General features: G+C 36.7%; 1 protein-coding gene across 1 annotated transcript in view; it reads right to left on the reverse strand.

Annotated features, from left to right (window-relative positions):
• The window catches only part of LOC132282960 (uncharacterized), a 49,263-nt gene that overhangs the window by 23,024 nt on the left and 9,645 nt on the right, over nucleotides 1–16,594 (reverse strand). The window contains exons 8-10 of the mRNA XM_059784809.1: nucleotides 15,271–15,351; nucleotides 11,678–11,743; nucleotides 6,591–6,746 (exon numbers count right to left, since the gene is read on the reverse strand). Coding sequence (XP_059640792.1) covers nucleotides 6,591–6,746; nucleotides 11,678–11,743; nucleotides 15,271–15,351 — 303 coding nt within the window. The remainder of the gene's footprint in view (nucleotides 1–6,590; nucleotides 6,747–11,677; nucleotides 11,744–15,270; nucleotides 15,352–16,594) is intronic.

Below are 16,594 nucleotides of genomic sequence, written 5' to 3' on the forward strand. Positions count from 1 at the left end.
CTCCTGGCATAGCATGATCCCGTTCTCTATTGTTCTATTTATTGCTTGAATTCACGGGGTCACAAGTGGTGTATCTTAGGCACCACCTACTGAGCAATTTGCTCACCCCTTATATTTAACATTTTTCAGGTCATGGGAAAGAAGTGGCGGATGACGTTCTACCACGGGCCTAATTTGGATTAGGGGATCATTTTGCTATTTTTGTATCTAAGTCCCATCATTTTTTTGTAAAACCTTAGTTTGTTATATTCGGTATAAAGACTTATGAGCTCTTGTTATTGTAATTTTGCTTCATGGACTGTAAGTTGATGTAATTGGAGTAAAATTCTAGTATGTGAGCATAGGTCTATGTATAAGACAGGTACTCCTTTGTTTTGGATGAATGGGATGGTGATGACGGGCTATTTTGAGGAGGTTGTTGATGTTATTGTTTTGAGAATGTTTTATATTATTTGCTTTGTGTGTTGGGACAGGTTAGATTAGTTTTGAGGGTCCAAGAGAGGCCATTGTTTTTTTTTATACATTTCAGCAAGTTGTTATAGACCCCTTTTTAGCAAAGGTCATGCCAAATTTTTTTTTTAATTGGTATCATTTTCGGGTCGTGACATGTTGTCTCCCAACGGAAGTATGCCCTTGACCTCCTTAAGGAGACTGGGATGAGCGATTGTAGGCCAGCAAACACTCCAATCGATCCTAATCAGAAAATTGGAGATGAAAAGGAAGGTGGTCAAGTGAATACAACTCGGTGTCGAAAGTTGGTGGGAAAGTTAATTTACCTAGCACATACACGGCCCGATATTGCTTTTGCTGTGAGTTTGGTAAGCCAGTTTATGCATTCACCCTACAAGAAACATCTTGAAGCAGTTTATCGGATTCTCAGATACTTGAAAAGTACACCAGGCAACTCTTCCAAAAGACCACACAACATAACATAGAGGCATACACTGATGCAAATTGGGCAGGCTCGGTTATTGACAGGAGATACACATCAGGATACTGTACTTATGTCTGGGGAAATCTAGTTAAATGGCGAAGCAAGAAACAGAATGTGGTTGCAAGGAGCAGTGCTGAGGCAGAATATAGGGCTATGGCTAACGGAGTTTGTGAGATACTATGGTTGAAGAGAATTCTTGATGAGCTGCGAATGCCGATGAACATGCCAATGAAGTTGTATTGTGACAACAAAGCTGCCATAAGTATTGCACAAAATCCAGTACAACATGATCGCATGAAGCATGTGGAGATGAAGCATGTGGAGATTGACAGACACTTCATAAAAGAGAAGATTGATAGTGGAGCTGTTTGCATGAGTTTTGTTCCTACTACTCAACAAATAGATGATATCTTCACCAAAGGACTTTTCAGACCTAGTTTTGAGCTCTTTATAAGCAAGTTGGGCATTATAGATATCTACGCCCCAACTTGAGAGGGGGTGTTGGATTTCTAGGAAATGAATTAGGAAATTCAATTTTTGAAAATAAAATCTGAAACTACTATTTCAGATTTTAGTAGTTTCTGTTTCCTGTTTTCTAGCCTAGAGTTTTGCTGATTTTGTGGGCTTCCTGATTTGGTGGCCTTCCTCTACTATTTATCTTGTAATCGTTTCTCTTGAAAGATAAGAAGACTGAATATTTTTCTTCTTAAAAAAACCTTCATATTTTATATTTAGTAGTTTTTTTTTATTAGGTTTCTTTCTTTATTTTTTTCAGAATTTTTAGAAAAACTTTATTTTTATGCTTATTTTCGAATATTAATATCCTTTCGGGATTAGGTTTCCTTATGTTATAAGGATTTGTGTTGCAATTAGTTTCCTTATGGATTAGGGTTTTCTTTCATTATAAATATGTGTAATGTAGAGATCAGAATCATTCATTCAATTATCAATACAATTATCAGATTTCTCTGAATTTATTTCTTATTTTGTGGATTTAAAACACCCTACTTTGTGGATTCAAAGTAACCCGTTCCTTGTGAACAAATTTATCGCCTCCGCTTATAGTTGGTATCAGAGCCTTGATTTACCCTGGACTGATGACGATTACTCGTTTTGGTAGCACCCACTTTGCCGACGATGACCGCAGAGTGAAGGCCTTTTGGGCAGCCATGCATACTCAAGAACAGTTCGTGGTAACTAGTTTTGGAATTTGTGGCAACCAAATTCGTGGTTCAGTTTGAGTTTGTGCTGATGATGTGTCTCGCAGCCAACCGAATATGGGTTATGTTCTTGTTTCTCCACGTAGGCATCCAGCCTATGAGAATTATTTCGATGATTCTTCCGATGATGAGGAGTTTGTATTCAGTGATCGAGGTAGACGCAACAATTGTGAATTTCAGGTAAAACTTACTAACTTTTAATGGAAGTTTTATTATTGAAGATGTCTTGGATTGGATTGAAGAAGTTGAAGAATTTTTTGAATATTTTGATGTACCTGAAAACAAGCAAGTTCCGTTTGTTTCCTTCAAGCTTAAAGGTTGGGTTTCAATTTGGTAGGAGCAAATACAGTTTTATCGAAGTAGGGAAGGATCACAGCCTGTTGAGTCGTTGTACAGGATGAAACGATTGTTAATGACTAAATTTCTACCACCAAATTATGAGGAAATAATGTATCAAAAATATCAGAATTGTCGGAAAGAGAGTTCATCTGTCAAAAAGTCTACAAAGAAAATTTACAAGAAAGATAGTGGCATCAAGAATAATAATAATTTTGTTAAGGCAACGACTACTATTATTGAGGTTGATCAAGAGCAAATTTATGTTGCTTCACCTATTATAGCTGAAAAAGATAAAGTCCAGGATGTAAAAAAATTAATTCCTTTGCAAAAGTTGGTAGACACAGAAAATAATTTTAGCACGACAAAAGAAAAAAATGGTGACAAGAAGTTTGATGCTGAAATTGAGTAACAAGAATTAATTGATGATCAGCCGGATAATGATTTTTCTAAATCAGATGTCCAAGATGGTATGGAAGAATTCGGACTTCAAATTGATGAAGTATCAATATTTGAGCAAATTGCAAGTGAAGAAGTTTTTATTCCAGAAGATGCCAATGAAAATACTTTGTTTTCGTGCTTTAGAGGTTCTCATGGCAATGAACAGTGTGATTTTGTGGTAGGTGAGACTTCATGTTATTTGCAGCCAAACTCGAGGATGAGTTTTTCTGAAGTAGAGGGGATTGATGTAGGACAGAATTCTGAACAGTTCGATAAGTAGTTTGACAAGTCCATTTTCAACCCGCGAGGAATAGTTTTTGGGTGGAAACTAACTTTTGAGAAAAAAAACCCACTAGCTTAAGCTTGTGGGCCATGCTGATTTTCGACTGAAAACCTTCGTTTAGGGCTCCGAAATCGCGTTTTATTACATTATAGAAGGCCTGTTGATTATTTTGTGATTTTTGTTCAAGGCCTAAACGAAGTCGGATTAAACTCATATTTTATATTTAGTAGTTTTATTTTATTAGGTTTCTTTCTCTATTTTTTTTTTCAGAATTTTTAGAGAAACTTTATTTTTAGGCTTATTTTTGAGTATTAGTATCCTTTCGGGATTAGGTTTCCTTATGCTATAAGGATTTGTGTTGCTGTTAGTTTCCTTATAAATATGTGTAATGCAGATATCAGAATCATTCATTCAATTATCAATACAATTATCAGATTTCTCTGAATTTATCTCTCGTTTTGTGGATTCAAAACACCCTACTTTGTGGATTCAAAGTAACCTGTTCCTTATGAACAAATTTATCACTTCCGCTTACATCACATATGGAGAGAGAGACAGAGAGAGAGATGAACACTCCTCTTTTTCACCACTTCCCGTTTAACTTAAATTCAAATTGAATGTATGCTTACAAAACAAAACATCAATACAATACACAATGTTATAACATTTACTACATTAAATGTACAAGTCCCACATACACGTACGTATTTGTACTCATTTCAAGCAAACACAATGTTATAAAATTTACTAAATTAAATGTACAAGACAAGTCCCAAATACACGTACCTATTTGAACAAATTTCAAGCAAACACCCATTATCGTAAGATTTAGACCTTAGGGTCACTTAAGACACATTTGCAACTATACCTTTTTTTTTTTTTTTTGATAAGTAAAAAAAAAATATTAGAAAAGCTTTCAAAAAGGGAACGCGTCTCTAATACAAAAAACGAAAAATGGACCTAAGGACCAATAGCATCCAATAGATCAAATAAGTCATCAATCGAGGAGTAAGCGCTTCCTCTTACATAACAGAAAAGAAAACGAAGAATATGAATTTTTAAATTTGCTAAAGACGATTCCATTCCTTCAAATTTTCTGTTATTTTTCTCTCTCCATCAACACCACCAAACACAATGTGGAACTATCCTCCAATAATCACAGGCATGACCTTTGACTAGGCATCTTCTCCATGCGTTAATCAGTTATGGAGTGCTTAGGCATTACCCAATGAAGGCCAAAAATGCTAAATATGAGATTCCAACAATCGTACGCCACAAGACAGTGCATAAGAATGTGATCCACGGATTCTCCGTCTGCTTTACATAGACTACACCAGTTAACAATGGTATTACCTCTCCTTCTTAAATTATCCAATGTCAAAATCTTTCCCCAAGTGGCAGTCCAAATAAAGAATGCGACTCTAAGAGGAGCCTTAAAGCGCTAAATAGACTTCCATGGAAATCGTGACTAACGAAATTGGACAAACATAAGAACATGGATCGGACACCATACCTACCATGGGTTGAAGGGACCCACAAAATATCGTCACACCCTCTGCCAACATCCTTTTGTCTATACAACAGATCCAAAAAAACGAATGCTTCTTCCATCTCCCAATCCTGAAAAGAACGCCTAAAATGCACATCCCACGTAACCCCACTGCTATCAAGTTGATAACAGTCAACTACGTAAGTGTGCTTATTTTCAGCAATACTGTAAAGTCTAGAAAAGGAATGAGACAACAACTGATCTCCTCACCATAAGTCTTCCCAAAATCGAACATGCCAACCATCATGAACCTTGAATCTAATGCGTGAGGAGAAAACATCCTAACCCTTCCGAATGAATTTCCACATGCCAACGCCTCCCGTAACAGAGATTGGACGGGAGGACCAGCCCCCACTCTCCTCCCCAAAACGACACGAGACAACTCTTCTCCACTGGCGATAGCGTTCCGTACCAAATATCCATAACCACTTTCCTAATAAAGCTCTATTAAAAGGGACCAGCTTTCGAATGCCTAAACCGCCTAATTTCAAAGGTTTACAAACTTGCTCCCAATTAACAGGCCCATATAACATAATTCAGAACACCATATTTAAGTATTATATACAAATGGACGCCAACGAACTCTTTCTAACTTAAGTTGATGTCCCAAAACCCAACAGAAATTCCAAGAGAGTGATTTTGAACAGCAAAAGGCCTAATATCTGTAATAGCTCCAACTAAACAAATCCAACAATAAATTATGGGATTGACTTCCGTTCTATAAATCATGGTGTTTTTTCTTTAATTAGAGACAAAACCCAGGGAAAAAAAAGGAAAAATAGTAATATATCAAATAAACAGCTTTGAAGCAATCAGTACTTGAGTTGTTTCCAATGACCATAAAATTTCTGTGTGACGATGACGGAACTGAGTATTATCAGGCACTATGTCACAAGGGTATTCTTTTGAAACTTGTTACAATGCTAATGCTTTGACAGTCTGGAAAATCTCACACGTGCATTTATTGGATATATGCTCATCTTTCATGGGGTGAAACCAGATCCATGCACAATAATGGATACTTCTGCAAGTAATCACATTCAATACACTTACAGAGGAATTCTAAAATTGGTTACCATCTTCAGGTGACAGCCGAGGAATAATGAATGAAAAGAGATCATAACTCATTTGGCGGCAGCATCCAATTTCCGATTCCACCAAATTGGAAGATCAATCCTGATGGTTTTGTTGAAGGTCAGGAAATCAAGCTTTATGTGGAATAATACTTTGTAGATGTCAAGGCATGCTTTTGTCTGGGGAAAAAATCAGATTGCCCAGTGCTACCAATGTAGCAACTAGCAAGTACCCATATTGTCATCATAGAAGGAATATCTGTGGTGGTGCATAAGGCAGTTCTTGGTTTGAAAGAATTCCCATGAAGAGTATAAAAGACTAGAGTGGTTCTTTCTTTAAAATTTTGTTGCAATCACGATGTGGAACTTAAGTACCAGTTGGGAGAGAATATGTGGTTAAGCCGTTAAGAAGGCTGCCTAATCAGGTGGAAAGAAGGTAACATATAGGACAGTGCTTCCTCCCTGTATTTACCTTTCTTATCCACCAAAGAAAAATGTGCAATAAATGTTTGTGCCAGATTTGCAAAAAAAACAGAATGCGTAATATGTAACTTTTCCATAATCGTCAGTCAAGCAAGTGAAAAGTAGAACACCTTAAAGCAGTTAAAGGTTCCCTAAACTCAATGGATTTTACTGCCTGAAGTGGGCTAGAAAAATTGAAAGAACTTCATAAGATTAGCAATGAGCACTTTGAAGTAAATGCAGAAAACTAAAAGGGAAAAAGGTAAAAAAATGATGTATAGAAACAAGATACCTGAATTTCAATAAGAAAAGTTCGAGATCCATCCATAATTACAGCAACAGCTAGTCCTGCTAAATAATCCGAATCTAGGTGCTGCTCACTTAAAAACATCACATTGGGGTTTGAAACAGCATCCAATCCCGATTGGGACATTTCAAATACTCCAAGCTGAAAACAAAAAAAAAATGATTCTGTTGTCAAAGCAGATCACAGCAGAGAGCATGTCAAACTTGGATAGCGAAATTATCATGAAGTAGAAAACACATTAAATCCGGTTATATAAGTGAAAAAAAAAAATTACAGCTTTGAGATGAATGACAAACCTATCAGCACCACCTGTTTGTCCTAGGAAAGGGCTAAAAAGAAAAAGATGACAGGAGTGTCCCCACTGAAAGATCCTCTAAATTATAGCCCAAATCTTGTAATGCATTAAAGAAAAGATGCTCAGGAGTGAAAAAAATTTCCATGGACAACGCGCATGTACACCACTTATAGTCCCAACCATGGTGAAGTCTCTCAAACTGCCTAGTGGCTACGATAGAGCATGTAAGGTCAATAGAACTCGTGTTCAGGGGCGGAACCAGGGTGGGCAATGCCCCCCCACCCCAGCCAAAAAAAGGAAATACCAAAAAAAATTAATACCTTTAAAATTCACAAATAAACTTAACTTGTGGTCCTAAAATTCATTGAGAATTTCAATTGACCCCCAAATTTTTTTCAAAACACATATATATTGGTCACAAAATATAGAACATGAAAATAAATTTAACTTGTGTCCTTTGAAACTTGTATCTTTTTTGCTTGGACCATTTTAACCATACTCTTAAAAGCGCAAATCTTGTGAAACAAAAGTTTTAAGTTCATTATTATTGTACTCCTTGCTGCAACACATCGTTACTTCAATTACATATACACAAGTATATGTCTGCATGTAAGGTCAATAGAACTCGTGTTCAGGGGCGGAACCAGGGTGGGCAATGCCCCCCCGCCCCAGCCAAAAAAAAGAAATACCAAAAAAAATTAATACCTTTAAAATTCACAAATAAACTTTACTTGTGGTCCTAAAATTCATTGAGAATTTCAATTGACCCCCGATTTTTTTTCAAAACACATATATATTGGTCACAAAATATAGAACATGAAAATAAATTTAACTTGTGTCCTTTGAAACTTGTATCTTTGAAACTTGTATCTTTTTTACTTGGACCATTTTAACCATACTCTTAAAAGCGCAAATCTTCTGAAACAAAAGTTTTAAGTTCATTATTATTGTATTCCTTGCTGCAACACATCGTTACTTCAAAGTCAATCAGCCGTTAACAGAAATATGAAATTACATTTTTTCCCATTATTAAAACGGCATAATTTCAAAGCTTATTACAAGAGAGTTGGTGACGTGGCTTAGTGTAATCTCAAAGTCCAATAATAAATTGACACCTCACCTTCTCCTTGTACCCATTCGATTAAGTCATTGTTTGGTAAATCGGTTACCAAGCTTCTTACAATTCGTATGAGAGAAGAGAAAGTAAAACAAGTCAAAAATCAGGTTAATGGATTCATCATAAGGATCCAGAGCGTCCAATCCGAGCAGAGGAGAAAGCTTTGGTACTTGGTAGCAAGATTGCTCCTGTTTTTGGGCATGTATATGGAGGCTGATGAAGAAGAGAACCTATGATCTGCCTTCATCCTTTGTCTCTCTTTCTCTGCATGTACATATCTTTTCATGTGTATATATTTATGTGGGTTCATGATTAGAACTACTAGAGAGAAGAGAGATACAAGGCCTGTGCTGTTGAAATTTGGGGTGGCTTTGGCTCTCTCTGTGTAAGATTCACTATTCAATTCTCAGAACCAAACGAACTAGACCCTCTCAATACTTTTAATTCGTTAGGGAAGACCAAGGTGCACATGATTAGGTACCAATGCTTTCTTGGTTCAACCTGAATTATCTGAAGAAATCTTGAATTCCTAAAATTGGGTCGATTTGTGTGGGTTTTTTTTTTTTTTTTTTTTTTTTTTTTTTTTTAACTTATTTGGGGCTGATTTTCGTGTTAAAGTTATTGCTTCAGGGTTCTTCCATATTGTGGTTTGATATTTGAAATCTTGAGATTTAAAGATGCACTTAATGTATTTGACTGGATATATGGGGGTTTACAGGTTTATCTATATGTTTTTGTTTTTGCGAGTTTTTTTTTTTTTCTAAAATCAAAGAGATGATATTACTGAACTAAAACCAAATTACAATCTTTGCACTGGTGTTTGATCCTTTCTTAATGGCTGATTACTATTAGGGTTCACAAATGGATTGTACACAGTAGTTCGGGCTTGTTTACCAACGGGCCAGTGGCCTAACGGTATCAGCTTCTTACCTCCCAAAGAGAGGTCAGGGGTTCAAGTATCAGAAGAGACAAATGCGTATGAGTACCAACTAGGAAAAAAAAAGAAGTTAGGGCTTGTTTGTTGAAAGGAAGGTGGGAGTAATTGTGGGTTTAACCCGATTTAAATATGCGTATGCTTGTAATGGTTACAAGGGAATTGGGTTAACTCAATTTAAATAATGGGTACACTTGTAAGTTGTAATGGTCATAAGGGCAATAGTGTCTTTAAAAAAATGGGTTGGTCAGGTCACTTGCAGAGGGTAACTTTCCATTACTGCATCAACAAAGATTAACGGAATGGGACTTTTTTTGTAAAAAAGGGAATTTTTTTTTTTTTTTTTTTTGATAAGTAAAAATCGATTAGAAAAGAGTTCAAAAGGGGAACACGTCCCTAATACAAAAAATGAAAGTGGAACCTAAGGACCTATAGAGTCCAAAAGATCAACTACGTCATTAGTCAAGGAGCAATCGCTTCCTTTCACATAACAGAAAATAGAACGAAGAATATACATTTTCAATGTCGCCACAAACGTTTCCTTTCCTTCGAAATTTCTACTATTCCTCTCTTTCCAAATGCACCACCAAACACAATGTGAAACTATCCTCCAATAGTCACGAGCGTGGCTTTTCACTGGGCATCTTCTCCACGCGTTAATCAATCATTCAATCCTATGAAGGACTGAGACATTACCCAGTTCACACCAAAAATGCCAAATATGAGATTCCAACAATCATACGCCACAGGACAGTGCATAAGAATGTGATCCACAGACTCACCGTCTGTTTTACATAGACAACACCAATTAACAATAGTGTTTCCTCTCTTCCTTAAATTGTCCAACGTCAAAATCTTGCCCCAAACGGCAGTCCAAATAAAGAATGCGACTCTAAGTGGAGCCTTAGAACGCCATATAGTCTTCCATGGGAAATCATGAGCAACGAAATTGGACAGACAAAAGAACATGGACCGAACACCAAATCTACCATGGGTGGAATGGACCCACAAAATGTCATCACTACCTCTGCCAACATCCTTCTGTTGATACAACAAATCCAAAAAAACACATACCTCGTCCATCTCCCAATCCTGAAAAGAACGCCTAAAACACAAGTCCCAGTAAAAAAGGGAATATTTTAGGGGGTTAACTATCTAAATAAGTAAATAGTAGCTCCAGTGGGGTTTTTTGAGAGAGAGAGTTCAGGGGGGTTTTATGCAATTTACCCTATGCATTATATTAATTCAACAGAAAGAAAAAAAAAAAATACACTAATGTTCCCTTGTGTTTAATAAAAAAGCATTAATCTTTTTTGCCAGATATTTTCATGATGGTGTATACAAGAAAAGTATCTAAAATTATAGACTACTTTCCATTAGCGAGTCTTGGGAAGGAGGAGAAACTAAATTGTTCTGAGACCAAAATGGCAAGAATGCCAACAACAACAATGAGATCGTATATGCAAATAATTTTAATTTTCACTTACTAAATGACAAATCGTATGACTACTTGTACAAGTTACTAAAGTAATAATCTTGTTTTGCTAAAACTTGAGAAATTTTGTTTAGTTAAAATTAATTTTTTCCTTAATATTTCATCAAGGTAATAATGATATATATTGCTAAAAGTGGAATCAAAGTCCTCAAAACGTTTTTCCAAAAATTGGATTTTTGAAAGATTGAAACAATTGTCGAGGAAAAATTGATTCATTAACAATGTTTTTTCTTTACCTCTTATACATCTTTTCACTTATACCTTATTGTTTCCTCTTCTCTATATTTTTCTTTCTCATATCAGTTTTTTCAATTTATTTAGGCTGCATTTTTTTTCATTTTTGAATTTTCTCAAGGTAAGACTACATATTATAAATAAAATAATATTACAATTAGTTTTAAACAATTTCAAATTTTAATTACATGGTACAAGTTTGGCCCCTCCAAATTAAAACTTCTGGTTACGCTCCTGCTCATGTTGGCAAATTTTATGTTTATTTTTAGTTAGAATTTGAATATTAGATGGTGTCAGAATATTACCTCTAGTTCAAGGGCAGAATGGAAATTGAACCTACAACTAAGAGCAAAATGGTAATCTTCAATGCCAAGGGTATAAAGGTCTATTTGACACTCATGTATTCACTCACCAATAGGCAATTACGGTTCATGCATTCATCAATTAGGGTTTCATATGTTTTATGTTTGATTCTTGATATGCATAAAATAGTTTTTGGAAACTTGCTTTAATGAAAATCCAAGGTTAAGAAGGATAAAATGCATATATATCTATGAGGTTCCAAAATATTACTCGTTTAAATACTATGAAATTTTTCCAAGTATTTTGGACGTGGGACAGGGCATTGTTGACCTGACACCGAAGTTTGTAACAAGGACAGAACAAAGGAACTTCAGAAAAAGAATTTCCACACACAAAAAGGCCAGTTTAATGAATACAATCTAATTTTCCCGTACATATGTGGGTCAACTACCTTCTCAGTTACAGGATATATGAATGGGTTAATAATACTTGCTACCAAACATTAGCTTGAGTGGTATCTCCTCCACCTCCCAAAGATGAGGTTGAGGGTTCAAGTCCCATTTGGGACAAAGCGAGTGTGTGAGTGTGTTACCTATAAAAGAAAAGACACATCAAAGTAAAGCCAAGTGGCAAACATGAACATGGATGCATTGAAAAGAACAAAGCTGTAGCAGCACTGCTGCTGAATACATACCTCATCAGTGGATCCAAATCGATTCTTTACTGATCGAAGTAAACGATGAGATGAGTACTTCTCCCCCTGAAAAATATAACAGTGAAATAGCAATAAGATTAGACTGCTAACTACTCAAGCAGAAATCTCGAAGAATAATAAGCAAACAAAAAAGTGATACACCAAGGTACTATTCTTGGTTATCAGCAAACAAACAACATTATATTCATTTTCAAAATTAAAAATGATTTTTAGAAGCAACCATAAGAAATATATAATGTTTACCCCCACTAACATTATCATATCAGCAAATTTCATAAAGAGAAATAATTTAATATTTTTAAAATTGCAAATTTACTTACCTAATTCGAATTACTTACTGTTGCATATGCTAAAAAAATTAGATAGCAACGGCTCCTTTCATTGGAAAAAACAGATGAGACTTAAACAAGAAGAACATAGTCAAAGAAACGACTAGTGAAGGAAGAAATGTCCTTCCAAACCAAATAAAAAACAGAGAAATAAGAGTGCTAAATATAAGTAAAAGCCCCTTACAAAATAAAAAATCTGACATAACATATACCCTACATAACTCCATAAAATATATATAGGATTCATACATTAAAAATAGACATGGTCTTCTTATTCAGGTAATTAAACCATTCCAAAATCTGAAAATTAACTGTGGAAAATAGGAAATGCAAAAGGAGACAGAAAGAATGAGTGAAGATTGCTAAATCAGTCACATAGAGTAACAAATCCAACACAAAGATCCATTTACATCATGTGATTGATGTGTATCCATCCCCATGGCATGTTATGTCAACAAGGATTCTCCAGGTCCAAGATAATATACAGAGTACAATTAACACCCAAAATCCCACAATATTAGCTGTCCAGATTCCAACACCCTTTTCCAGAAATTCCTCCAACCTATCACTTTAAATCAAGCCAATTCCAATTCATTTTAATTTGCAAGCCCTACAGCCTTACTTCCATCCTTTAGATCATAAAGATCCAATCTTTTCCAAACCTTCGTAAAATATTTATAGGATTCATACATTTCCACTTCCTATTGGACGAACGGTTGTGAGTTGTCTTTTTTTCCTAGTTGGTACTCACACACACTTGTCTCTTCTAAGACTTGAACCCTTGACCTCCCTTTGGAAGGTAAGAGGCTGATACCGCTAGGCCATTGACCCGTTGGTAAGGTTGTGGGTTGTCGTTGGGTGTTCATAGTTAAGCATAATCCAGATGGGTCAGTTGTTCGTTACAAGGCCAGGTTGGTTGCCAAGGGTTATGCTCAGACTTATGGCATAGATTATAAGGAGACTTTTGCCCCTGTTGCCAAGATGAAAACCATCCGTGTATTATTTTCCTTTGCTGCGATTCAATCTTGGCCTCTATTTCAGTTAGATGTCAAGAATTCCTTTCTCAATGGTGATTTGCAGGAGGTGTACATGGTTACTCCTCCGGGCTTTCGTTCTCCTGCTCATTCTGGTATGGTATGTCGTCTACGTTGTTCTTTGTATGGCCTCAAGCAGTCTCCTCGAGCTTGGTCTGATCGCTTTGGCACTGCCATGCTCAAGTTTGGTTTCCATCAAAGTGCAGCTGATCATACCTTGTTTTTACGTCATTCAGGTAGTAACACAGTTGCTCTCATTGTGTATATCGATGATATTGTTCTTACCGGCGATGATACTACCGAAATTGCTGAGGTTAAAAGCTCTCTTGGCCGTCAGTTTGAGATTAAGGATCTCGGTCCCCTACGATACTTCTTGGGCATTGAGGTGGCTCGCTCCAAGGTTGGCATTTTCATCTCTCAACGCAAGTAAGTTCTTGACGTGCTTTCTGCTTCTGGTCAACTTAGCGCTTGTCCTGCTGATACTTCAATTGAGTAGAATCATCGGTTGGCTAATTCTAAGGGGGAGTAGTTGTCAAATGTTGGTCAGTATCAATGACTTATGAGGAAGCTCATCTATTTATCCATGACTCGACCTAACATTACTTATGTCGTGAGTGTCATGAGTCAATTCATGCACTCTCCTCGTACCCCTCACCTTGATGCAGCTATTCGGATCCTTCGCTACTTAAAAGGGTGTCCAGGTCGCGGTAGTTTGTTTGCCAATCATGGTCACTTACGTGTTAAGGCTTGGACAGATGTTGATTATGCAGGATTAATTTCAGATAGGAGGTCAACTTTGAATTATTGTGCCATTATTGGTGGTAACTTAGTTACTTGGCGCAGTAAGAAGCAGGATGTTGTCTCTCGATCTAGTGCAGAGGCAGAGTATAAGGCTATGGCTCTTGGGGTATGTGAGTTGCTATGGCTGAAAACCTTGATGATAGACTTGTGACTTCCAATGTCACTTCCATTCTCACTCTACTGCAACAAGAAGTCTGCCATTGGCATAACAGCAAATCTTGTTCAGCATGACAGGACTAAGCATATAGAGGTAGCATAGCAACAAATCCCATTCAGCATGACAGGACTAAGCATACAGAGGTGGACCGTCACTTCATTCGAGAGAAGATCATCTCTAGTCAAATTTGCACTCCATTTGTTACAAGCTCTCAGCAGCTTGCAGACATTCTTACAAAGGGCGTCAGCAAGATTGTGTTTGAGAATGTGCGAGGATATCTGAAATGCCCAACTTGGACAATACACGGCAAGTTGAGGGAGTGACATGTGGAGTGTCAAAATGATGCTATGGCAATATGGAGAGAGCCATGCGGACTGCTGAATGGATGAGACGTGGCAATACTATCCTTTAAAAGATACCAAAATCACCATGTGACCATACAACCAAAATCTTTGAGATGGCAAACATGAAACAAGAGCATAATGCCTTCAAAAAACCAGCAGAATCCAAAGAGTTTTAGGATAATAGTAAGGCAATCCTCGATAAGTTTGAACATAGGATCAAAGAAAGGAAGAAAGAAGTGGGAAGGGGGATGGCGTGCCACACTCTTTTAACCACTCAAAGGAACATCCACCAAGGAAAGAGTTGCTGTCTACCAATCATAGGAACGATAAAGATCTTACTAATCTATAACATCTACATACAGAAAGCCACTTAATCTGGGAGAAACAAAATGAGGCGTGAAGATTGATTCTTCAGCCAAGGTAAGACCGAAAGAAAACTGCAGGTGGAACCATACAGATGTGACCCACTTCTCCATGCCCTAGTTCTACATACCCTTCATCAAACACATCCCCTCTTTTCCACAAATAACACACTATATGCAGTGGAGAACACTCGTCACATTAATTTTCAGCATATTAACATGTCACAATTGTTCTTTTCGAATGGTGACATATTAAAACCTATTTTTTAGTTCTTCAAGAATTCAATAACACTCGAACTATGAACAAAGTAGTCTACTAATAAAGGAACAAAAAAGAAACATCATTTTCAATACCATCATAATCACTGCCAGCTATATTGAAATAAAATGCAGGTACTTGTAGAAATAAAATAATGTGATATCTCCAGCTGTGAGCAAAGAGATCCACTTCAGATATGCAACTCTAAAAGGATAAGAAGACGACAAAGTGATCTAATATCAGCAATAGAAACTATACAAGAAAAGAAATGCGAGAAGGTACTAACTTCCAAATATAAAACAACATCAACGATGTGCTCCAAGACACGAGGTCCTGCTATGTCTCCAGATTTATTCACATGTCCAATCTGACATACACAAAAATACGTAACTCAGTTGTTGAACAAAATATAGATGGAAATAATCAAAATAAAGCAATAAACTGATGGAACTGTTAACTGAATAGATAAAATGCCATTGAACACAATATAGAGTACCAATTTGCATAAATTAAAAGAAAATAGAGAAGAAATGCCAAATGGGTCATAAGTAAAAAGGATTTGTTTTGAGTTGCACCAATTATTATGACATCTAACTTACGAGGCATACTACTAATCTTTGACAAGAAATAACTGAGAAGTAAAACATGAACACACGTGTGAAGAATCAGCTAGGCTTCATGCTAAGAAGACTAAGGACTGCCGATGCTTTCTCATTAAATGACTACTGGACAGAAATTGAAAAGGGGAAAGACATCGTTTAGGAATGAGGAGTTCTTTTTAGCAGATGGACAACAAAGGTTCGTGGTTTTTGAAACTTTTCTAATAAAAAGAGGACATTGTAAAGTGGAAACCACGCGTAAAGTGAAGATGTCCAATTTTATGGCTATGGGACCGGGCGGACCAGGCAGAATGACCCTCTTCACCCCGCTTGGAAGCTCTTATACCGAAGCATGGGAATACCTCCAGGAACAGCTCCCTCCTATCCCAGCAAGACCTCCTCCCAACCCATTGCCCAAAGCTATGATCCCGAAAACAAATGTGGTTATCACTCCAGAACTCCTGCACGCTCCACAGAAAGTTATTTCACTATGAAGCCCCAAATTCAAGACCTTCTCGAATCAGAGGCAGTAGTGCTTGACAAGCCAGAGGAGCCCAGTGTAAACAAGAATCCTTACCAGATCATAGTGATCTCCTCGGATGACTTTGAGTTTGATGCTAGATGGAAAAATAAGTTCTGGTCAAATGTTACCAAAGATCCATAAATTTTAACAAGGCAATTCAATTTCGATGCAAATTCATGAGTAATCCGGATGATCTATCAGACCTAAAAGAGGACCCAAAAAAAGATCATATCAGTAACTAGTGATCATCAAATCAAAATTTTCTTCATCTTTCTTGTTTGCATGTATCAGCTTCATCCTTCTTCCCAACACAAGAAGTTACAGTTTTGGATCCAAACTCAATCTGCTTATTTCAGATCTTAGGTCTGATTAGATGAAATGGTCTTCCCTATTTCAATCCGGATCTTAACACACGCCAATCCTTTAAACCCAACCATGATACCCAAACTTAACTAAACTGAAAAGGAGGGGGAGGAAGAAGAGGAGAA

Source organism: Cornus florida, unplaced genomic scaffold, assembly GCF_030987335.1.
Source record: "Cornus florida cultivar Cherokee Brave unplaced genomic scaffold, ASM3098733v1 CherokeeBrave_3.0.0_Hap2_Chr11, whole genome shotgun sequence".
Lineage (NCBI taxonomy): Eukaryota > Viridiplantae > Streptophyta > Magnoliopsida > Cornales > Cornaceae > Cornus > Cornus florida.